Source organism: Lytechinus variegatus, chromosome 10 (assembly GCF_018143015.1).
Source record: "Lytechinus variegatus isolate NC3 chromosome 10, Lvar_3.0, whole genome shotgun sequence".
Taxonomy (NCBI): domain Eukaryota; kingdom Metazoa; phylum Echinodermata; class Echinoidea; order Temnopleuroida; family Toxopneustidae; genus Lytechinus; species Lytechinus variegatus.
Genome location: NC_054749.1, coordinates 29,576,333 through 29,603,249, shown reverse-complemented (window position 1 = coordinate 29,603,249; position 26,917 = coordinate 29,576,333). Strand labels below are relative to the sequence as shown.

Sequence of the window (26,917 nt, the reverse complement as noted above, 5' to 3'; positions counted from 1 at the left end):
CTTGTAACATTTTCACACGTTTTTATATAAAGAACAAACTCAGATGCGGCATAGGCAATGTAACATTCTGTGTATCTTAATGCGAACGCGAAGCGCGAGCGGAAATTTTTGCTATTCTGAGGGAAATTTTCAGCAAAAATTATTATCACTATAAATATAATGATGCGACCACGAAGCGCGAGCTTTTTTTTTTCTTCAGATTTAGACCTTAAAGGAGAATGAAACCATTGGAACAAGATAGCTTGTGTGAAAACAGAAAAATCAAAGAAACAGATCAACAAAAGTTTGAGAAAAATCGGACAAAATAATGAGAAAGTTTTGAGCATTTGAATATTGCGATCACTAATGCTATGGAGATAGCAAATTGGCAATGCGACAAAGATGTGTGATGTCACTTGTAACTCTCCCCATTACTTTAGTATATATTTTACTTAAACTGCCTCTTTTATCACGTCTATCAGTAGATCATGTGTTCTTTCTATAGGAGGGCATGTAATACACAATCATTTTTAAAGAATACATCATGGATAAAGAGTTGGTATCATCACAAGAAAAAGCAAAAAGAGACATTTTGAGGGTATTTTATAGTCCACCAAAGGGAAAGTTGTTCATCAGTGACATCAAACATCCTTGTCGCATTGCCGATTGGAGGATCTCCATAGCATTAGTGATTGCAATATTCAAATGCTCATAACTTTCTCATTATTTGTCCTATTTTTCTCAAACTTTCTTTATTCTTATTCTTTGATTTTTCTGTTTCTACACAAGCCTATTTGTTCCAAAGGTTTCATTCCCCTTTAAATTGGGACTTTCTAATCATGTCGGTATATCCTACAGAGAGATTCCCACTATCGTATTGTGATTTATTTTTCTACATCTCAGACTCTCTTTAACTACACCGACACACAGTTTACCTAATCAAAATCTTGTCTATCCCATTCTCTCTCTGATTTGTCTCCTTCCTTTTGTCATCCTCATTCTCTTTTTCTTTCTTTCCTTCTTTTTCCCGATGAAAGCACTGATCGATTTACCTATATATCACCAGTCGTTCTTATAAGTCGCTCTTAATTTAGTCAGCTTAATTGTAAAACGGTCCCTGAAATCATAAACTTTTAAGCACTTTTAGGTTTCAAATCGAGTATAGGCCCTAGCTACTAAAATTATGCGAGTGGAAGCTGTTATTTCTTGAGCATGTTGAGCGGATCCAGCTTTCGCGAAGAGGGGGGGGGGGGATATTTTCATCTATATGTTTTCCGATCGGATAGTCTTCGCACTTTTTGTAACCGTGAACACGATATGGGTATACGTATATCTAAAAAAAATCGATAAGAGTGCGACACGCGAGCTGAAATTTGTTTATATTCTGACCTCAAATTTGGAAAAGTATGTAAGTACTTTTGGTAATCAGGATCGAAGGGGATGGGTATCTATCTCAACATTGTATGTGAGCGCAAATGAATTTCCGACCCAAAACTGGACAGTCTAAACACTTGTAACCATGGACAGGATGGGTGTCTTTAGAAAACAATTGATGCGAGTGTGAAGTGCGAGCTGAAAATTTTCTATATCCTTACCTGAAATTTCTAAGCACTTTTGGTAATCATGAACTGGATGGGCATCTAACGAGCGCGAGCGCCAAATTCAGTAAAACACGATTTTAGCGCCCCTGGGGCCCGTTGAAGAAAGAGTTGCAATCAATCGCAACTCTAAAAATCAGGCGTAACTTGATTTTCAACCAATCAAAAGCGCGCATTTGGGACTTGCGATTGATTTTTCTTGGTTGCGTTTAAACGCAACTCTTTCTGCAAGGGCCCCAGGTCACACATCAAATTGGCGCCCCAATTGTCGAATGTTAATTTAGCGCCCCCCCCCCTAGGTTGAACATGAATTTGGCGACCCATGACAAACATCTAATTGGCGCCCCAAAGGTCGAATATGAATTTTGCGCCCCTCCCTATATTGGTTGAACATGCAATTTGGCGCCCTAAGGACAAACACCGAATTGGTGCTCCTATATGTCGAATATCGATTCGGCGCTCCTTAAAAAAAATACATTCAGCGCCCCTTATGTCGAACATATCAAATTCGGCGCACCTAAGTAGAACATCAATTCGGCGCCCTTAGGTCGAACACCAATTCGGCGCCCTTAGGTCGAACACCAATTCGGCGCCCCTAGGTCTGAGAACCTCCGCTTCGACACCTCTATAAGGCCGCCTTTAATTCGCCCCCCCAGGTCGAACATATTAAATTCGGCGCCCCCTATATCCAACTACGATTCGGCGTACGTATAGGGAGTCCATAAATTCGGCGCCACCTAGGTCGAACAACAGTCCCCCCCCCCCCCAGTTCGAACATCAGTTCGGCGCCCCCTTCCCTCTTTTTTTCTTCTCTATATATCGGCCTTTTTCTCTTCTCTTGTTAATTTCCCTCCTTTTTTCCTTCTTTTTGGCGCGCCATTTTCGCCTACCCGGGGGCCTGGGCCCCGAAAGCACCCCAGAATACGCGCATGCCCCAACGGATATATTTTCTTTAAAATTTGTATCTACTGATATCTGTTTCGGGAACTATAGATGCATCAAATTATGGAACATGCGTACAAGCTATGCTTTATAAAAGTTTAAAGTTTCTTTTCAATAGGCCTATTTCAAATGTCCTGTACTTTCTGCTAATATTTTATTTAATTATTCATCAATCAATTGAAAATAAACAAAAAAGTGTTATGTAAAGTTAAATAAAAAACATTAATAAGTGTTATATGTAAAGTCTTATGCAAACAAATGCAATCTAATTAAAAGAACAACACGCAAGTTGAAGGCCGTATCAGTCTGAATTGTTCATTACTGTCACATATTTATTTATTTATTATTTTTATGTTATATCTTCCAACAAGTTCAAAGTATGACGATGATTAATCCATAAATATTGGGCAACATTTTCCAGTTGATGGAATCGCACAGTTTTACTTCCGGTTCGTGACGTCATGGGTGTGGTATGAAGTATTCAATGCACACACACGTTATACACGCCATAGATAGACCGATTGACATGATCGCGATGGATGGGTCAAAAACGCGCTGTCAATCTGCCCCGTAACGTCCCGTGTGTTCTCCGTAAGCTCGATTGGAATAGGTTTTGCAGGTGACCGTCGAAAGAAACACGAAGTTCTCCAAAAGAACTGGCAAGAATCGTCTACCAATCAAGATGGCAGGCACTTTACTGACCTGCTGTCTTTCGCCAACGGATAAACAAGCGTTGAATCACAGCAAAGATATCGACAAACAGCTTCAGAGGGATAAAAATTACATTCGGAGAGAGGTGAAGGTTTTGCTTCTCGGTGCTGGCGAGAGTGGGAAAAGCACGTTTCTGAAACAGATGAAAATTATCCATGAACAAGAATTTACGGACCAAGAGGTGAAAGATTTCCGTAACATCATCTATGGAAATATAATCAAGGGTATGAAGGTGTTGGCAGATGCCCGTGACAAGTTGGGAATACCATGGGGTGATCCGGGGAACGAGAAACATGCAGAGTTTGTCATGAGTTACAACGTTCAAGGTGGCCAGCTCGAGCCATCTGTGTTTGTCCAATACGTGCAGCCCTGTATTGAACTGTGGAAAGACAGTGGCATTCAAACAGCTTTTGATAGGAGAAGGGAATTTCAACTGGTGAGTGGGGTTAGAAGTATACTATAACGACTTTAAGGGGGATCAAGATAAGGGTGGGTGTTGAACATTTTGACCAAATCCAAATGAAAAAATGTTGTGATCAGTCTCCAACTCTCATTGGCCTAACTTTGTTCAAATTCAGTCTCGGGACTTGTGGTCGTGGAGCTGTGACTGCACTGGTGACCCTTTTTATTTACATGTAGGCCTAGGTGGGTTGTGTGGGAACTTGTCTTGTGTGTGTGTCTGCGTTCACCAGCAGCACTGACATTGACAAAGAAGACAACACCATGAACACTCACAGTGAAATGCTTCTCATGTCTTTGAATCCTTGACATGCTTGAACTATTAATGTTATGGATTGGTGTTACTGACTCAGACAGACTTGACTTGACCAGGCCATGAACTTAACTGACCTGTCTCATATACAGTGTAATTAAAAGGCTGGGATCCTATCAGCACAATTTGAATAACCCTATATCTTATAAACATGACTTTCAAATACTTATGTCTTAGTTCATAGTATGGTAGTGGATCGTATTACCGAACACTTTTCATGAATTTGATCATATCAAACACATTATTCCAATAAAATTCACCAAACTTTCACCATAAATACACAAATACCTACAAAATATAAATATGCAGAAATTTTGCCGAAATTGATTTTCATTTTTACGACATCAGCTTCCAATCGGACCCCTCTTCGGAAGTGAAATATTTTGGTCACTTGAAAAGGTATCGTATTACCGAACGTGTGTTTTCTATGGGAAAAGTTGGGAAAACAACATAGTCACTCATGAGCTATTTTGACCATATTTTATTGTTTTGAGGATATAAAGACTTCGAAATTGTGTTTTTGATAATTTTTCATCATTTTTCTATTTAAGTTCCCTTTGGAAGGAAGTTGCAAAGGTTTCAGCGTATTTGATTATTTTCTGACGCATATGATGCGCGCGTTCGGTAATACAAGGCCGGTCGGTAATACAATCACTCACTATACCGGTAATCAGTTTACATACAGGTACATTACATTCAGCCGATTATTGTGTGGTTGAAAAAATAGCTCAAGTCAGGACATCAGGGAAATAGCAAAAATTGTAGCTTAGTCAATTGGAGTGCTTTTTATGGGATAAGATATTCAAATATTCAACCTGGGCTGTGGATAACCACTGATCCTCGAATATTTGGTCCTGAAGAACAACGGAGAGAAAGAAGATATCAACAGTCAACACTCCTATAAATGTGCTTGTTTGTAAAAAGAAGTACAGATCTATTTAATAAAATTAAGTGATTTGGAGTTTTGACTTAAAAAAAATCTGTTTCTAACTTTCTACACCAAAATCATTAATTCAGTCACTTTAAACAAAACAGAAACCAAGGGTCTGTTTAAAGTTTTCCACAATGTGTTCCAGACCTGTCTTGTCATTTACCCACATTCATTAATAAAAAATATCAGCATGTTTCAAAGACATGCATTGAGATCAGGCATAAAGTGAAACAGGGCAGAGCTACCACGTCTGGACTCTTGTTCATCCCCTCAAATCTCTGTCTCCTGCACGCAACTATCACAGCCCATCCCCATATACATTGTACACAATGTCTATGATCTCACTCAGATTCACAGAAAATCTCACGCATAGCTGGTCTTTGAACTTGGCATCTCTGAGAGGGCGATGTACCTTGAAAGGGGATGATGATATGAGGTGCATCTAGTTTTACTGCATATAAGGCATACATGTAGATGGAAATCTTCCCGCCACATTGGGTACATGTAGATCGTTTAATCACGGAAAACTGAAAATGTATCCTAGATAAGGACTGGTGCATGTATTCTCCAAGATCGTTGGAACTCGACCCGAGAGCTGTCTGGATGAGGAAGGTCCAATCTGTTTTGCCAGTGTTGTATATCAGTGTCATATATGTACATGTAATGTATGTAAAGTTGGATCCCATCAAACAAGCAAATTCCCTAATACATGTACATGTAGGATCAGGAAGTTGGAGATGTTCCAGTAAATTAATTATATGAATACACTCAATTACGGTACCGGTACTTTGTAATAATAATGAGTGCCATAGTCAAGTCCTTCCAAGATATCAAATATAAATTACTGCAACATTGTGCATGTATGGGTTACAGTGGATATTGAATATTCTCTAATGATATGACTGGAATAGTCTACCTGAAGACTTGATGATACAAATTATGCAAACAAAAGACAAAATGATAAATACTGGCAAAGTAAGCACTTTGAGCTTCCATTTCTCCTCATGCAAGCTCATGAAGTACATTGAAATGACCAGGAGTTTTCCAGACTCACAATATACACCTTTTTCCCATAATACCAGGTGATGATTTTTAACCCCTTGATCAGGCTGGCTGCTTTAATACGTCCTTTCATTCTACCAACAAGTAACTGTGATTCACCTGTACATGTATGCAATAGTTGGATGAATACAATTCATTACATTTTCAAACACTTGCTGGTCCTCACTTCTTTATTTTTCTATTATTTTTGAGATATGTGGTTACAGTGAGTAATCTTACCTCATACTGGTGTGATTGATGGTGGTAAAACTAGTACTACATAATACATCTTGGCCATACTGCAAAACAGATATATCTTGATGCCAGCAAAATTGTGACATGCCTTGTACAGGTATATTACATTGTGTCACCCTGCTACATGTACATGTAGGTATTAAAGGCAAGTGTTGATTTGCACCTATATTTCAGAATGAATGAAGTCGGGTGGTGACTGGTCGCAGACAAACACCCAATTAATCTTTTTCAACATGTACACTGTATCCTGGAAATTTTCCTTCCATTTTTACCAAAGATCTCGCTCCATTCTCAGTAAATTCTCTGTAAAAGGTGAAAAGTTGGCAGCCCTTGGACAATTCTATTACATGTTTGTTGCAATCTGTTAATACATACATGTAAATAATCATTGCAGCATATGTACTTGTATGAATGCTGAATCCTTGAAAATGAGATGTTCTGGAAAACAAGGGTTTCCTGTACTGATCTGTTACTTTGGTAGACTGCTGATTCGTTTATTACCTACTTGTCCATTTATCACATGGTTTACCTTCATTTAGTCTAATGTCATTCCGTCCAATATTTCGTCTAACAATCATTTGGTCCAATAATCACTTTGTCTATGACCATTTCGTCAAATAACCAGTTGGTCTTATACCCGTTTTCTTTTCATTCATTGTGCCCAATTACCCAACTAGTCCAAATGGTTTATGGACTATTAAATGTCTATTACATGTGTAGACCAATTGGTTATTAAATGAAATGAAAATGAGACCATGTGGATAGTGGACAATTTGATGATAGATAGACCAAATGATGGTAGATGAGTTGGTAATCAAACAAATTGGCATTTGACCAATTGGAAATGACCATCTGTTTCATTTTGTAAAGTAGAATGGAACATTGTAAAATCATGGAGGTAGGAAGAAGGCCTACATGTACCAAGTAGCTTTAATGCTTTATCTCTTGCAGTCAGCAGGTGAATATAGTGACACATCTTTTACATGTACATACATACAGTATTTAATAAACTGTACTTTCATACATGTACATGTATGGTCATTACCATCGTACTATGACTTGCACCATTCACAAAATTCAATATTTTGGGTGATGCATGTTGACGTTGGTTCAACCAACTTGAAATGTCTACATGTAGGCCTACATGTACATGTACATGTAACTACTTCACAAGTTCACATTTACATGTATGTACATTGTACAATGTACATGTTTCCATGTAATGGAGCTCCATACTAGTCATATGAATTCATGTTGTGGGATGACTGTACTTCGACAGAGATCAAATAAAGCATACATCTACAGTAGGACAGTGCACATACATGTTCATGTATTCCAGGAATCCAGTGACTCCTGTCACTGCAGGGCATTAGAATTTATGACCTGAAGTAACCTGATTGACAAAATATGATTCATTCAAGCAATACCAGTGATGTTTATGGACAATTTCATGATAAATGTTACATGTACATACATGTATGTACATTAAAGCTTTTACTTCATGGTTGTCTTCAATCTGAAGATGCTTTGATTTCTGTACTCGTAATTAAAGTGTTGATGCACTGTACCTGGACAAAACCAACCTCACATCATCAAATAGAATCCTGAGACAAATTTCAGTTAGCGATGATACTAAGAAGTAAATATCAGTTGTAGTAGTTTACAAATATAGGACATGAACAATGGAGACATGGGTTTGTCCTCAAAGTTTCCTCAAACCAATATGAATGACCAGTTCTTGGGAATGCTTTAATTTCTGCCCGTATTGTATGAACGCAGCTCAACTTTGAGCCTAGCCCTGTTCAATTTTCAACCGTGAACACAATTGAATGGTGTTCATGGTTGATAATTGTATTAAGTTGAATCATACATCCTTGAAGTGCAGTCAATGTTCTGTGATTGATTGATAGACCACTGCTGATGATTGTAGGCTGTAACTGGATACTACACACCTGTGGCAATAAATGTACCAGTATAAAATTAAATGCTTGTTTCATACATGTAGGCAATCCAAGGAGTTTCATTTGACAATCTTCATGCAGACATTGTACATGTCATGTGCATGAGATACTATTTAACATGAGTACAGTACTTGTACTGTACTGTACATGTACATTAAGGTCTAGTCTACTTGTATTGTAGGTCTACATCTTGACAGATTTTTGTCTCGCCTGCATGTACATGTAACAGCACAAGACTATATGTACATGTACATGTAGTTGCGTTTTGACGGCAGGGTGGCCTCAATTTTGATATACATACCAAGGTTTTCAAATGCCATCCTATTTGAAAGTATTTGAATTTTTTAGGAGATGTGGGTGAAAGGGTAATACTAATAAAGTTTATGACTGACTATCTTGCTTGACTTTCAGGGCACTTGATCAAGGTCAAAGGTCATTCGGGGTCACTGAACTTTTATACCATCTTGTATTGTTGGGGTATCAACATTGAGATCTCTAACTACATGTAGCAAAGTTAAGTTTTTGAAATGTAATCAATCAAGTAAATGGCTGTATTTCATGGATATACATGTTCTTGGACTTCTTAACCAATAGGGGATTTGGGTCACATGACCTGTAGGCCTACATGTATGTCATATACTGTACATGTACATGTATTATACATTGCCTACGGTGCATACATGTCCACGCTTCATAGAAGTATTGTTGCCAAAATGTATTTTTGACACATGTTCCTTCTTCATGTAGCCTATTTACTTAAAAACAAAAATATACTAAATATTGTACATCATGCACATGAACATATACATGGCATTGCAAGCTATTGAACACGGGTAATTGAGGCAAACTCACACAGCAGTTGACTCTGATTCATAGAAATGCAGAGAATCATTGTACAGGCACTTACATGTAACCGTAGAACCCGTTATGCACAGGTCTAGAATCAATTGTACAGAACCCCTACTGTTGATTTTTAACTATGGAACCGAGTTCAGACAAAAAGATAACAATTAGGTGAACTTTGAGCTTGCTCAAAAAATGGTTTTCACTCATTTCCTTTTTGTACACGTACATATACTGTACATCAGCACATGTATTGAAATGAAAAGAAATTTTGTTCAATGAGTCGCTGGGGATTTGGAGCTCATTTTTGTCTCACCTGCGAAGCAAAGTGAGACTATAGGCGCCGCTTTTCCGACGGCGGCGGCGGCGGCGGCGTCAACATCAAATCTTAACCTGAGGTTAAGTTTTTGAAATGACGTTATAACTTAGAAAGTATATGGACCTAGTGAATAAAACTTGGCCATAAGGTTAATCAAGTATTACTGAACATCCTTTTAGAGTTTCGCATCACATGACCAAGGTCAAAGGTCATTTAGGGTCAATGAACTTAGACCATGTTGGAGGAATCAACATCGAAATCTTAACCTGAGGTTAAGTTTTTGAAATGTCATCATAACTTAGAAAATATATGGACCTAGTTCATGAAACTTGGACATAAGGTTAATCAAGTATCACTGAACATCCTGCATGAGTTTCACGTCACACGACCAAGGTCAAAGGTCATTTAGGGTCAATGAACTTTGGCCGAATTGGGGATATCTGTTGAATTCCCATCATAACTTTGAAAGTTTATGGATCTGATTCATGAAACTTGGACATAATAGTAATCAAGCATCACTGAAAATTTTGTGCAAGTTTCAGGTCTCATGATGAAGGTCAAAGGTCATTTAGGGTCAATGAACTTTGGCCGAATCGGGGGTATCTGTTGAATTACCATCATAACTTTGAAAGTTTATTGGTCTAGTTCATTAAACTTGGACATTAGAGTAATCAAGTATCACTGAACATCCTGTGCGCGTTTCAGGTCACATGACCAAGGTCAAAGGTCAATGAACTTTGGCCGAATTGGGTGTATCTGTTGAATTACCATCATAACTTTGAAAGTTTATGGATCTGATTCATGAAACTTGTACATAAGAGTAATCAAGTATCACTGAACATCCTGTTTGAGTTTCAGGTCACATGATCAAGGTCAAAGGTCATGTAAGGTCAATGAACTTTGGCCATGTTGGGGTTTTTTGTTGAATAACCATCATATCTCTGTAAGTTTATTGGTCTAGTTCATAAAAAGTGGACATAAGAGTAACCATGTATCACTGAACATCTTGTGCGAGTTAGAGTAGTATTCAAAGTCAACACTGCTGCTATATTGAACCGCGTGATGCAGGTGAGACGGCCAGAGGCATTCCACTTGTTTTCATGTCTGATTATCATTTTCTTGGCTCGCCTGCAGAGCAGAGCAAGACTACATGTATGTAGGCACCCCTTTTCCGACGGCGGCAACATCAAATCTTAGCCTATATGGTTAAGTTTTTTAATTGACATCGTAACCTGTTCATGAAATTTGGACAAGCATGAATACTGAACATTCTGCCTGGATTTCAGGTCACATGATGAAGGTCAAGGCCTCAATTAGGGTTAATTAACGTGGACCATGTTTGGGGATCAATATCGAAATCTTGACTTAAACTATTAAAGCTTAAGTTTTTGAAATGTCATAACTTAAGAAGTATATGGACTAGCTAGTTCATGAAACTTACACATAAGGGTAATGAAGGTATTACTGAACATCCTGTACAAGTTTCAGGTCACATGACCGAGGTTGAAGGTCAATGAACTTTGGCCATTTTGTGAGTAATTTTTGAATTGCCATTATAACTTTGAAAGTTTATGGATGTGTACTACATGTACATGTAGGGGAAGGCGGGGTAAGTTGAGCATAGGGGCAAGTTGAGCCACCAGCCCCAGGCCAATAATGAATGAGTCAGACATTGTGGTGGTGTCATGTATTGATGACCCATAGCATAACCCCTTACCCCACCACATTGTTTCCAACTTTGAAACAAAAAGTAGTTTTTTAGAGGGAAAAATATGAATTTCAGCCAAAAAAGTAAAAAAGGGTGTGAAATAGATAAGTGCTTTATAAACACACACGTCTTTAAATATAATAAAGACATGATAACAACATTATTAGTCCAGGTATGGATCTTCATTCTTGTCATAGTCTTTTATATGATGGATGCATAATAAATGTGTGGATATGAAATTATCGTACTAAGTTCGGACTGGGGTAAGTTGAGCCACACAGCATGGGGCAAGTTGAGCCATGGTAATTCATATGGTAATGTATCTTAAAAAACAAACAAACCATAAAAATCGATTGAAATGCAGGCTGAAAGGAGCAAATTTACATGACTGCTCTTTTCCTTTTACAGGATGTTAGTATTTATAGAGAATTAGCAAGTGAAAAGACTTTAAACAAAAAATTGACATGCTGGTTCTCCCCCATACATTTTGTACATAGTTTTTGTGGCTCAACTTACCCCAGAAGGTGGCTCAAACTTACCCCATATATGGGGCAAGTTGAGCCATTTGACATCGTTTTTTTCAAAGGTCACGATGACTTTCAGTTTGGGGATAGAAAGTTATATATAGGTGGAAAATATTTCAGAAGAATTAAATTTCAAGGCAAGGTACTTATTTCGACAAGATTATTAATCATATCAATTCTAACATGCAAAAAGCAAAAACTGTCACAACTTACCCCGCCTTCCCCTACATGTAAGTGGGTAATCCAGTATTATTGATCAAGTCAATTGATCAAGATCAAATGTCAATAGGGTCAATGAACATACATGTAGTATCGTATGATTATGTGAATGTTGTTTTTGTGAATAATTATTTTATAGTCATTTTCAAAGTCAACACTGCTTCTATGTTGAATTGCGTAATGCAGGCAAGACTGCCAGAGGCGCTCCACTTGATTTTATAATACAAATGTTCTTTATGTACATGTACATGTAGTTTAATATATTTTTCATTATTTTGTTATGAATAGAATACCAAAAACACCTGTATGTACATGTAGATTAAAAATGGTTTAAATGTAAGTGTAAGTAATTAGGGCCTACATGTACATGTACATTATTTAAACTATATTATCATTTTTGTTTATTGTTATTATTTTTAAAAATTGATTTATCATAACTAAAAATTTTCCTCCCTGTATCTGCAAATACCCACAAGATCTGATGTATAGAACTATTTTACAGATCATGCAAACATTTGTCAGCCTGGCAGCTACATGTATAGGCCTACACTGTAGCTACTGTACATGTTGCATGTACACTATCAATGCATGACATGTATTGTAAACAACCTCCCACTCAGGCCAAACAGCACAAATTTGTGGTAAAAAGTTGAAAACATCAATAAATTACAAAAGTCAAAGTGTTAACTTGTTTTTTCTGAGTCAGTTGTTTCAACTGGTTTGTTATCATTGTTACTTCGTGAGGCTAGTTACATGTACATGTACATGTATTAAGACAGGGAAAAATGTATGCGACAAGTTTGAGGTACCGGTACGGTACATGGAAGGTCCCATGTTATTTGGGGGACAGTGTTTGAAAGCTTGAGGCCCGAAAATGGCATGTACATAGGTACATGTAACATAGTGCTTATTTGGAAATCTTACAAATGACAATAATTGTAGGGAAAAAATCTTAATTGCGCAGGTATTAAAGGACAATCAAAATATACTTATATGTATTGAAATATCTTTGGGTCAGGAAATAAATATTTTCATGTAAATAAATAAACTGTCATGATGAACTACCCCTATAATACAGTACATGTATGTAGGTACTGGTGTGGTTTGACTTCACTTCAATCAATACACAATCTGTTAGTGTTATTTTGACTTACCCGGTACGTCTCGGCCCTACCTTATGGGGGCAGCTCTGAGCCCAGGTTAATCTTTAAAGCGATCCACACAAAAAAAGAAGAAAAAAGGCCTTTTTATTTTCTGTTTAATCAATTAGGTAGGTTGAAATGGTTGATATTGATCACTGACCAAAGTGGCCTTATAGTGAAATTTATTGTCAATATTGGCCTGTTATTTGAGCCTATTGAAAGTTAGTCTGCAGGCACAGACCCTGATCTTTCATCGACAATTGGGTCTTCATAAAAGACCAGAGACGAGCATGTGTAAATGTCAAACTTTCTTTTAGTGATACAGAGGCTGCAGAACTGGAGGGGGGGGGGGGGGCATTCAGTGGCTTCAGCCCCCACTTTTTTTTCTCCAAAATCATGTACAATAATGTTAAAACGACCAACAGATTTTGTTTATTCATCATCCCTCCCCACATTCAAAGTAGGCGTTGTACATGTACGATTGTCACTGATCATTTGGTAGCATTTCAGTACATTTTATCAAGGTCAACTTTCAGGTAATATTAATTGACAATTTGTCCTTTAATCTTTTGCTTAAATTCAATTAATCCCTTTTTACACCAAAAACAAATAGGCTGTGGTATTTTAAAAATCAATATGGAGTGTGAATTTTGACAATACTCTGACCTAAGATGGTGTCTTTGACAGTGAGTGTATACAATGTATGTTCAAGGATTCAAGGGGTAATAATGTATCTGTAAAGCGCTTAGACACGTCGTTCCAATGTATTAAGCGCTATATAAAAGCGGATTATTATTATTATTATTCACAATGGAAAAAAGCTGGAATGCCCATGAATTTATGAAAGTGAAAAGTACAGCAAGCCATGTGTACAGTTTGTACATTGTACATGTGTAGACCTACATGTTATACATGTAGGCTACATATTCACTGGCTCAACCACCTGTGAAGATCATGTTTTGGCTTTGTCAGTGAAACTTGAGATTCCACATAGTATTTGACCTGACACCAGGAGAAGGTGTCATTCAAGACCCTGTGAATTGAGTGCGAACCTTCTTTAATGTGCAGAATGTGAGTTATGAATGCTGGTGATTGCAGTTGAAGAGGTGAGGAATGAGAGGTTGATTCCCTCACCCCAACAAGTGTTTCCAAACTGTTGCATAGCAAAAATAGTTTGTGGAGGGTTTACACAGTATAGTAGACATTAAGGCCGTCTGCACCATCCCGAGTTTTCAAATTAGCGCGCTATTTCTGATCTGGCAAATTATCCCGATCTGAACAATCTCGAGATTATTTGCAATGCAGACGCAGTTATCGCGCTATTTCGTAGGATTTATCTCGAGATTGCAATCCCAAGTCAACTTGGGATTATTTGAAAAATAGCGCGCTATTTGACGAATTATCGCGCTAATTCGTAGGTGCTGACACACTCGGGTTTATTTATACACGGCAATGCATCGATGACTCGCTCGAGCAGGAATTGCTCTTCTTGCGATGGTGGAGACGGGGTTTCTTGAATCTCGAGATTACTCGGGAAGAGGGCCGATCGGGCTAAAATCTTGAGATTGGGCAAACTCGGGATGGTGCAGCACCGCCTATAGAGCATGTAGAGTGACAGCAAGATTACATTGTACATCCATAGAGATAGCTCTATGCTACATCCTCTAATTTTGGGGATAATCCTCCTTCAGGGAATACCCCAGACAGCTTTTTCCTACTGCACACATATGGGTAATATGTACATGTATATGTTGATATTGAAGCATGTTGATAACTTGATACTACATGTTTAAAATATTTTAATTGATATGACATTCCGGACCAGACGAAAGTTGATTTGTTTCAAAAAAAGTTTGTAATTAAAACTCTGTGAATTGGAATAAGCTGGAAATCTCTCATCATGTTTTCATCTTGTATCTTATCAAGTTTCATTAGCCATGAATGAAATGATAGAACTCATTGGTGTTATTTTGTAATAGCTCAAAATATAAACAACCGCGCTGTGACATATGGGACATGTGACGTACGGGACATTTGTCCATGTGTAAAACGAATGGGGAAAGTGAAATTTCATCAAAATTTATAAGTAACTTGATGCAAACCAAAGTAAGTTACATGTAAGTTTTACATGGATTATCATGATTGATACATATCTCTTTAAAAGCACACTCTGAAACAAAACATAGCAAACACTTTACGACTTTATAAATATTATGAAAGATGTCTTGCAAATAATTCCATGTGTAATAATATATCTGTAAAGCGCTTAGAAACGTCGTTCCGATGGATTAAGCGCTATATAAAAGCGGATTATTATTATTATGTGTTAAATGAATGGGGAAATTGAAATTTCATCAAAATTTATAAATAACTGGATGTAAACCAAAGTAAGTTTCACATGGATTATTATGATTTATATATATTTCTATTACAGTATATGATTAAACAAAAAATAAAAACTTTTATGACCTTATAATTATGAAAGATTTAATTAATAACTTAACTAATTAATTCTAATTAATGTTATTGCAAATTGTAACGTTATCTGCCTTTTACCAATATGCAACCACTGATATGATATTATTTATTTCAATTTACATTATCTTTGCTTCTTAAAAAAAATAACCCTAATTAAAAGTACATAGAAATCTTATGTCCGGTACGTCACGCATTTGTCCTGTACGTCACAAAACTTAATTAGCTGATATAATGAAACATGAAATTAATTCAGTAAATTCACTTTAATTTTTGGATGTATAGTAATATAATGAGAACTCTCCAAAGTTTGAAGAAAACTGTTCAACTTTTTCTTAATTAGAATCTAAAAAGCATATGCTAAATCGCGATGTACGGGACACTGCCTTTTGGACACCAGATGATTAATTTAATAGCTTTCAAAATCATTTTTTTCTCAAATGTTTGCATGAACTTACATGTAGCACAACAAGTCCCCACAGAAATATTTTCAAATACATACATGTAATTTGCATTATCTGCAGATCAAAAAATTTGATGTCCCGTACATGTACGTCACGCTAATTAATGATTTCTTAGAATCGTGACCTTGGCATTCATTAACTTTATGTTTTCAGAAGAAAAAAAATAAAGGGCAAAAAACTTCACAATATAAGCTTTAAAGAGAAATTCCAGTTGTTGCAGGAAACACTGATTTCATGAGAAAGTCTTTAAAACAAGGCTTAATTGTCAGTATATCATCGAGGATCTAGATCTGGTACAGTTACATTAACTGAACTTTGTGAAATCTTGAAATCTACATGTATGCTGAAAAATTTTCACACCGAAGATCCCCAACACAGATAAGCGCACGTGGGACAATGTATAATTATTGCTTAGAGCGTCGGGCCCGACGTTCTACCCGAATCCTGTGCTTATTTGCTGATTTCTCAGCAATTACACAATTTCTTCCAGAATCCTTTGGCACATGCTTTTTATTTATACAAACAGACACTTTGGTGGTCATTTCATTGGATTCTGTACGAACTCATTTTGACATTGTTACCAAAACTAGCATTTACCTTTAAAATGACATACAATATGTTGGATTTAGGCAAAGATTTAATTTTGGCTTCAGAGGGGACAATAGCTTGGACCTGCCCTGTTGCTTTATACATGTACATGTACTTGCATAATTCAGGAATTATTAGAAAGCTCAAGGAATACCCAGTGTTCTTTTTCAGGAGTGTGCTTGAGAAGTGTACTGTGTAGAATTACATGTAGTATCTAGTGCAGGGAGGTACTCTTCTCTAACAAGTTAAACATCATTAAACCGCTCTGTCATGATGTGAAACCAATGTACATGTAACAATCATGTTGGTGTGCACATTTATTATGCTGTATACTTGTATTGTAGGTCTACATGTAAGTGTTAACTACACATAAAAAATGTAGGGTTTGGTTGATGGGGAAGGAATTGGGGTCTTTGGAGTTTTTTTTTAATAGAAATCTGCAAATTGCTATGCATTCCAGAAGAATTCTGAACCTTCATTTCAAAATAACATGAGAAACTTGTCTTTATTCATGATGTGTACTGTGTAGCACATGTAGATATTTTAATCATTCTGGTTTTAAAGTGGGAAAAAACATTTGATCATGTACAATGTGTATGCGCTTGTCATACTATACGTGCTATCCAATCCAAACACAATTTGAAGTGAAGTATATACACTTAAAGCATTATGTGAATGTTGTTTATACTTCCCTTTTCTGCTCTGATTTATCAAGGATGTACTTGCATTTACAAGTTCAAATAGGGAAGTGCCACAACAAAATTGAATAAGAAAAAAAAATCTCTGTAGATTAGAATCGAGGGGGGGGTCTTGTCAGGATTTTTTTTGTTACCATGGCAATATACACCCACTGCATCATCTCCTTTCATTGAGAAGAAATGATATACCGGTATATGTAATCCTGCGGGATGTCTTTTTTTGTTTAAAATTGCTCTCATTTCATGCGAAAGAAAAACAAATATTTGCACTCTTTGGCTGTAAATGTTCACCTTCAGTGTTCATGAGTCTGTATGGGACTGTGCAAAGTTTTGCAAGATTTCCACTGGTCAGTTGTTTACATGAAGAGTATGCACATGTATGTAGCTTGTAGCAAAACTTTTCAGCACCATCATTTGTAAGAAATGTAACATACATGTAGATTTATTTAAGTATGCTTTAGTGAGCTCAGGTGTAAATGTATTAAGCAAAATTACAGTACTTTGGGATGTTTGAAAGGTTCATACTTCAAGTTTGATTTTCTCTTGCAAGGGTGAAATCTGTATTTTATAATTTCATGGTATGTACATTGTTTGTGAATGCATTGCCTTTATGATTACTTCCAAACAATTTATGACTTAAATGTATTTTTGATAGTTTATTGAGAAAAAGATTTATTAAAAGAAAAAAAAGTTAAACAGGTAACAGCAATTTTTTGAAATTATACTGAAAACATGTAGATGCAAAAATAGAGGGCATGGGATAAGAGTAAAAATAAACCACTCTTACTTAGACTTTGCCTCAATATCTACAAGTAAAAGAAGTTTTGCCAGATAAGTTCATAGAGCATGACTGAGCACACATGGCTAGATATCACATTTTAAAAGGAAACCCATCCAACAAATTTGATTTGAATGAAAAGAGAAAGGTGATACATAGAGCTGAAATTTTCATAAAAATCCAGTGTGCAATTTAAAAAGTTTTACATTTCAAAGTTTCATACACAAAATACAAATATACACGCAAATCCGGGACAGTATGCAAACAAGGGCCTTGTTGCATAAAAGTTACTATTATGGTAACTTTGCGATCCTTTTCATGAAATCCTTGATTTTGATTGGCTGTTGACCATTGTTGCTATGGTAGTTACAACAGGACCAAGGTTATAGGGATCCTATGATTCCACCAACTCTATACTGTATTTTATTGTAAAAAACTGATATGTTCATCTTTATTATGTGAAACAACATGATGCATCTTAAGTGCGGATTACAATTTTTCCAACTTTTTGTGATTCAGTGAAGTTGTTTCCTTTTTGTCAAATCTGCTATAAAAATTGAATAATTCTTTGAATGAAATATCAAAATGATATTGAGTGGGTGACATCTTAGTCTCTCATTTTCATAATACTTGTGTTGTGCAATCACTGTTGTGTAAACTTTAAATATCAGAAGGCCTCAGATATAAATGATATTTTAAGCATTATGCCTTATTTATTTTTTATTTATATTTTCTTATTCAAACTCCATTTTTTGGTGGACTTATGCATGATGTATTCTTTCACAGCTTGAGATACAGTGAAAGATCCGCCTGGTGATGGGTATTCCAATAGGCTTTTTACACAGGATTTTCTTAACCCCGGACTATCGCTAACCCTGTACTATCCTTAACCCCGTACTATTTATTTTCCTTTTCACACATGTCAAATTGTTTTTGCTAATCCCGGATAAGGAATGCTTGCTTTTTACACACGAAACTCGCTAACCCCGGACTATTGGTAGCTCATGAATATTCACGAGCGCACTGAGGGGTCATTCGGGTCATATCCAAAATTGCTGACTTCTGGCGCGCACTTATTTTTCATCGCCGTGATCGCTGTTCATGAATATTCATTATACTTACCTCTGATTGGACAACAGGGCCGGCTCTGTTGCGGGGCATGAATGGGAGCGCTTAGCCCACTTTCGTTTTACACATGCGATCTTAACCCCGTACTATTGCTCTTAGCACCGCAATTGGTGGGATAACCCTGCTTTTTTGCAGGGCCAAATAATCCCGTACTATAGGTGGGGTTAGCCCACTTTGCAAAAACGCTGTGTAAAACGAAAGTGGGCTAAGCTTAACCCCGTACTATAGGTGGGGCTAAATTGCCATTTAGCCCCACCAATAGTACGGGGTTAAGGAAATTTTAGCCTGTCTAAAAAGGGTACAAGTGTATTCTTGGTTTGATCCCTCAGGTGTTGTGCATCCATTTTGCCTTTGAGCTAGGAAACATTGCTCTCCTTCAGGGATTTGTCATATCGCCCTTCTATAGTTGTACAGTATGTGCATGTGCATTGAGAACAATATTCACATCTCCATTTTGGTCTACCATTATGTCAAACAAATCAATATTGAAATAGTAATTTGCTCATTTGTGTTGCAAACTTGGATTAATAGGCACAAGAAGGTTTAAAACATGTACATAAGTGTCTTGGGAATATTGTAGAGATAAAAGGGAAGGAAAAGACCTAAAATAGTACTGAAATGAAATAAAAATAAACAACATTGTTATTTGAAAATATTTCCTCATTGTTTTCTTATTTTTTACCAATGTCTTAACATACCACTTGTCTTTTGTTTTTCAGGCTGACTCAGTTAGATACTTCTTGGATGGGATTGATCGAGTAGGCAAAAAGGTAAGTTGAGACCAATTACAAACCTAGATTGATTCAAAGTTTGGATGATATCCAAATTGTTTTATACATGTATCACTAGCCCTAAATAATGTACACAATATTTGCAAATAAAATCCATGCTCAAAACTCAAAAAGTATCACTCTCCAATATAGCAAAATGTTTAAATCGTCATTCTGTTTTTCCATGTTGCTTTTTAATAATACATGTAGGACTTACATGTACTTGTATATGAATGCTAGCTCATTACATGTAACATATTTTTTTGCTTGGCACAATTGAATTGTTTTTGAAGCCCCAATTTAATAAGATTTTATTGATTTTTGAGAAATTCTTCACTTTTGCAACTTTTCTTTTTATTGAAAAGTATTTCATTTTTAAATTCCACCGTACATGTACATATTGTATGAAGATCTCTGCAAACTTTCGGGGGGGGGGGGGGGGGGGACCTACCATTACAAGTGGGCATTCCATGAATCTACCTGCTGCAAAATGGGTGAAGACTTGTGCTGAAATGCTTCAGAAAATGATAGAGAATAGATTTAGAAATTAAACATCTGTGGTGATTTGATTTAAAAAAATTAAATTCATGTAGATTTCATGAATATTTTTAATGAGCACAGAGATTATAGAATTAAACAAAACACTAAAGGGCAAGTCCAAGGAAAGGTCACCCTAGGAGGCAAAATTTCATCTTTACTTTAAGAAGTTATCTTTGGTGGGGTAAGAAAGCCCAAATGTTGAATTTTAAAATTTTATTCAAAAAAATTTGATAATATGCATATTTATGCTAATTTGGGGCACCTAATTTGCATAATTGGTGAAATGGGCGTTACGTATGGGACAATTATAAAAACTCATAGAAAATAAAAAGAAAACTTGTGAGATTTAGTCATAGGTGGGACATGGACCCCCTAACATCTTATTACTTTTGGGGAAAAAAAAGTGGTGTCATCTAATTAATTATGCAAATTAGGTCTTGTCCAAGGATGGAATGTCCCATACGTAACATTTTGAGGATGTTTTTTAAGTTATTTCTCATAATACAATACTTGTATTGTTGCTTCTCTGGGAAGTTCTAATTTCTAAAGTATGAAAATGTTATACCCAAAAAAGTTTCAAAAATAGAGTTTACTTTTTAATTAAAAGTTAATTAAAAAATTGTTACGTATGGGACAACATGTTACGTATGGGACATTTACACACAATGTCAATGGGGAGATTTGTGTACAAAGTGAATGGAGAAAAACAAATTTCAAGAGTGCTCTAAAAAGTGATTATTTACCTTTTCTTTAGTTTTAAAGACTGATTTGTTATGAATACTGATTAATGAAAACAATTGAAGTAAAAAAATTGTGAAAATGGAAAAATATGAAAAAAATGAAAAACAATAGAAATACATAAGAAATTCATGAAACCATGAAAAACAAGAAAAAAAATAATGAAATGGCTAATTTCCTCTTCAGTCATATCAAATATGTCTCAATAGAACATTTTAAAAGACAGAAACTCTTTTGTTATTTCCATATTTTAAATTATTTCAATTTTTTTAATTATGGGGAAAATTGTGTACGTTCTCTATGGGGACAAAATGTCCCATACGTAACATGTCATTAATTTGTTTAATTAGAGTCTGTAATTAGAGGGATTTGGCTTATGACATGAAACTTGCCTTAGATATACTAGAGTATTGTGACTTCTATCACACTAAGTTACAAGTTGTCAAATGAAATACTTTCAGAGAATCCTCAACTTGAAAAAAATGTTTCAAAAGTTGTCTTTTTTCTGCGTCCCATACGTAACAGCCCATCTTTTCTCTCTAAAAGGTCAAGGTCGAGGTCAAATGTCACCATTTTTTGCATGATTATTCTTCTCCTAGATGTCTACCATCATGAGGGTATTCAATCTAATCAAAGTCAATTAACACTATTTTTCAGGTCATTAAAGCCTCTGAAATGTCCCATACGTAACACGCGCGAATTCTTGGACTTGCCCTAAACTCATCAAGACCAGATTAAAAAATTTAAAATAATGAATTTATGGCTTTTTTAAGTTGCATTTTTCTGATGAAATGTTTTGAAATAAAAATTATGCCATGATCAAGATGGTCATGCCACCTTGCCAGATAATTTTTAGATTCTGCTCACAGTAAAGTTGGTGAAAATCCAATTGACCTTCCACAATAAGGTAGAAAATAATAATATTGATATTTCAACGAAAGAAGAGAAAATGAAGGTGAATGACATCACCAGCTTGCTGAGAATGTCTGTTTCACTGAAATATTGTAACAGAATCCAATAACTTAATTTTAAGATTGATGATATCATCAGCATGAGATTTAACTCTATTTTTGCCTGAAGTACCCCTTTAAAGCCAGCATGCTGTCTGCATACGTTTAAAACATATAGATGTATTTAACTCTCATTGACTGTGTATATCTTCACCCAGCTAACAGATTGATGTAAATTAACCTGGTCTGATCATTTTCCAAATTATGAGAGCTGCCCTGGTCCAGAGATGTGGAACAGATCAGAGCCAGCCCAGACCATAAAATTGAAATAACATTGGTCTAAATTTCATGATTGTCCTGATGGAGAATATATTTACACTTTTTGGTTTATTGCTTTTGTCTTGCTACCAACAAGCTGAAATCAAGGCAATGTGAAAGTTTTTTTTTAGTGCATCCCAGACTTGAGAGAGTAGACATGTATTAAACTAAGCCTAAATGAATATATATATATATATATATATATATTTTTAACTACTTAAGTTTGTCAGGAAGTAAAAAATCTTTTGGCAGGCACAAATAAATGTTGTTACAGCTACATGTTGATCCATGGGAAAACACAAATTCCCATGACTGTCGACATGTACTGTACATCTACGCACATACATGTACATGCGTACAGTAGTGCACTCTCCCGACATACAGTACATATACACTGTAGTATAGACCTACCATGGTACTTGTTCTTGTTGGCAGGAGGTCTCTCAAAGAAAACATGAATTTTAAAAGAAATGTTTGATTTTGGAGGGGAAAAAATGAATCATTCAGGTATACATGTATGTACCACCTTGAGATCAAATGTTGAATCAGTGGGAGCTGAACAATTGGCTACGGTATTGACATTTGACACTAACATAGATATTGGGACTTCAACATACATGATATAGTGATTTCTCTCAAACTAGAGCCTCTTCATGGTTTGTGGAACTACTGGTACGTTTTAAAGGGTGAGCAAGGAGGAGGAATGGGGCCACTCAATGAACATTTTTTATTATTATTAGGGTCAGATGTATGAAAAGTAGCAATTACTTGTGCTAGGCTTTTATGGCTTTTCTTTTGCTTGATTCCTCATGCATAAAAAATGAGCAAGTAAATACTTTTGCTAGTAGATTAAGCTATTGCTTAAAATCATAGGCATATTAAAAGCGAACCTTTTGCTTTTGCATTTAAGCATTTGCTTGAGGTTTTTTCAAGCTCTGTCAGAGCAGCTTGAGCATTTGCTTGATCAGGACGTTTGCATTTTATAATCATATATATGCACCCGAGAAAGGTGTACAGGAGCCTACATGTAGACAATTTCTTCCTCGTAAAGTGCAAACCGAATGCGAATTATGTAAAGTTATGGTCGCCAAACAAAGTCAAAGGAATGGGTTGACACCACATCTTAGGAAAAGTTTATGTGAGAGATATGGTATTTTGCACTGCCACACCTTCGCATTTGAGTCCTGCCTTTGTTCTGTGAGTCGTGTTCATGCTAGTATGATGTTGCTATTTTTCAAACTGTGAGCAGTTGCTTTCTGAAGGCAAGGAAAGGGTCTAAGCAAAGGAAAGGGTCTAAGCAAAGCAAAGGGTTATGCATAAAAGCAATTGCTATTAAGGCAAAATCTTTGGCTTGGCTGGAGATTGATTGTGCTCGAATACTCTTTATGCATCTGACCTATTTATTTTCATCCTTCACATCATAAATGTTTTAGAGCACTCATTTTCAGATAGCCTACATACATGTACCAATGAATTGGAATAGTTACAGACTTACAGTATACACTTTGGTAGATTTACCAATAAAAAAGAAAGGCTTTAAAGACCATTTTCAAGTTCTCACCTACATTCTGTAAGTGTATTAAAGCACTCACTTTACATTTGACTCATTGGCCCATATTCTGAAGTCGAGTTTAATTTAAACTCTGGTCTAAAGCAGTGGTTTAACTATGGATAGCTAATGGTGACATAAATCTCAAACAGTAGAGGTTCAGTTTACCAGCTCATTCAACTCTCATATCATTCTTAATTTGTTTGTGGAGGATAAATCTTCATCATGAAAACATTTAATAGGGAAGAGCACCATAAACATAATAAACATACAATTAAAACACTAGATTGAAAATTTTTGGCTTCCCATACATGTACATGTAATTTTCGCACAGTGTTAGACCATGGTCTAACTTAAACCTGACTTCAGAATATGGACCTTTGCGAACTTTCCCTTTTCTCCCATGTAATAATGCATTTTTTGCATGCAGATGTGAATTCATTCCGTTTCATCTCCTTTAATATTTTCTCTCAACTTTATCCATCCAGGACTACACTCCAAGCTTGACTGATATCCTTCACTCTCGAAAGGCCACTAAAACCATCCAGGAGCATGTCATCGACATTAGGAATGTGCCATTCCGCTTCGTTGACGTCGGCGGCCAGCGGTCGCACAGGCAGAAGTGGTTCCAGTGTTTCGAGAGCGTGACTTCCATCCTCTTTCTGGCATCATCGAGTGAATTCGACCAAGTCCTTATGGAGGATCGCATCACCAATCGTCTCCTGGAGTCGTGCAACATCTTTGACACCATCGTCAACCACAAGTGCTTTGCCACTATTTCCATAATCCTCTTTCTCAACAAAACGGACTTGCTAGAGGAGAAGATCCAGCATGTTAGCATAAAGGACTACTTCCCCAACTTCCAGGGGAACCCGCACGTTCTGACCGATGTTCAGAATTTCATCCTCAAGATGTTTGATGTAAGGCGCAGGGAACGCGGCAGCAAGGCACTCTTCCACTACTTCACAACAGCTGTGGACACTAACAACATCAGATATGTGTTTCAAGCAGTACGGGACACTATCCTTCAAGAAAACCTCAAGCGATTGATGTTGCAGTGATGCAAACTCTCCTTTCTTTTCCTAGTGCCTAGTCCCGTATATATCCATCTGTATAAGTTTGGTGGAATCCACCTGGCAATTTTTATACCTACATCTACAGAGCAGTTGGAAATCAAATTTTGTCACAAAGGGAGATCAAAACAAGATTGGAACAAACGAAAGGACAGAAAAAGGATGTACAGTGTAAGAGCCAAATTGCAAAGATCAGATCAGCTTTGATTGATCAATTCTGATTGATTGATTCTGGGATCGCATTTTCTTCTTGATCTTCATGCTGTTTTTTTTTCCATTTTTATTATTTTTTGCTGTTATACAATATATTCTTTGTGTTTTACATGTATATCTGTGGAAATCAATTTGCAATTAACTATACTGCTTTATAAATGTATTGTATGTATGTGTGTCCGGCTGTCATATCATGGTGGTGATGAGACTCCTAACTCTTGTTCAGATTGGATATTAATGATGCCCCTTTATTTCTACATCATGTACCAGTAGAAGGTAGGTTAAACTCATCTTACAAAATCAGTTTTAGAGCTTATTGTGTACTCAAAGAAATGCTTCGTTGACACTCTGTGATCATGATGATGATATTAAATTTGCTTATACGTTAAAGCCTCTGCTTTGGTTACACCACAGTATTCTTTTCCTTTTGTAAAAGTATACCAGTTCATGGGCACCACTGCAAGAATATCTGATGTCCCTGAATACATTTTGCATGAAACATGTGATTCGGATCATCTAGCGACATTGACATAGCTTTATGGGTAAACACAATGATAGTTGAGTTCCTTCCTCTTTCCCTAACATTTACTGTACATAATGTACATGTATAGTGCCAATGCTTTTCAGTAGTGCTTGCACATTTAGAGTTAAATGTACATGTACATCCTCCGTGGTTTTGGCATGGAATCTCATAATTTCATTAGAAATGTCAGAAGCATGCTAATTCACGGATATCCCTGGAGAAAGATGAACGTACCCTTGGAACAAAATCAGTCTTGCTAGCTGTAATTTGGATTGACTAAGCCAGACTTGACCTATAATTTCTCTTCCCAATCTATATTGAGATAGGTGGAAAATGGACTTTGAATTGAAGAGCTCCCGCATTACACCCCCACTGCACCAACATTTAGGGAAGCGGATGTGAGGGTTTCGTTTGAAGCCTGGGGCTCTGAGATTTAATAGGAACTGTGTGAATGTGAGGAATGGTCTTAAAGGGCAACATCAATCAAAAACTTGCTAGGTTTGTCAAATTGGCTTGCGTTAAGCCACAATCAAAGTTAGAAATGTGTGCTTACAACTCCTTTATTTTTTATAATTGACGAGATAGCAATAGGCCAGTTTCCGTAGGAATTGCAATAAAAACGACTATTTTATAATTTTAATGCATAATCCGAAGGCAACACGATTTTCAACTAATCAGGCATATTGTTTTGACTTGTGTTTTATACATTCAAAATAAAACACAACTCTTTTATGCAACGGGCTCAAGGAGACACATGTACATGTAGCCTACCTCTCTGTCTAAATGCCAATTTAAAGTATCACAATCTTGTTTTAAAAAAACACAAAAACCCATATACGTGTACTAGTACCAATCAAACCTGTCTGTGCAGGCCACCCAAGAAAAATAGAAATAGTGGCCGCTGGAGACAGGTGGCCATTATAGACAGGTTCTTTATTCCTTTCAGTTGGGAGACAATTTTCGGTGGTCATTAAAGACAGGATTTCACCATAGAAAGGTGGCTGCTAAAACAGGTTTGACTGTACATGTAATTCATAGTGTCTTTTTTTTACATCAATAGACTACAGGCACAAGTTCTTCATGTAATGCAGGCACATAAGGCATAAGCCTATTTGTTTCAAGGTTTGATGACATACCTGGCAGACCTAGAGACAGCGGTTTTGAAGA

The 26,917-nt window shown here is 36.4% G+C and overlaps 1 protein-coding gene across 1 annotated transcript; it reads left to right on the top strand.

Moving 5' to 3' along the window:
• The first annotated feature begins 2,951 nt into the window (after positions 1–2,951).
• Positions 2,952–26,917, top strand: LOC445814 (guanine nucleotide-binding protein G(12) alpha). The gene is made up of 3 exons (XM_041618367.1): positions 2,952–3,666; positions 19,796–19,846; positions 24,430–26,917. The coding sequence occupies exons 1-3, from the start codon at positions 3,202–3,204 to the stop codon at positions 25,000–25,002; spliced, it is 1,089 nt and encodes a 362-aa protein (XP_041474301.1). The 5' UTR covers positions 2,952–3,201; the 3' UTR covers positions 25,003–26,917.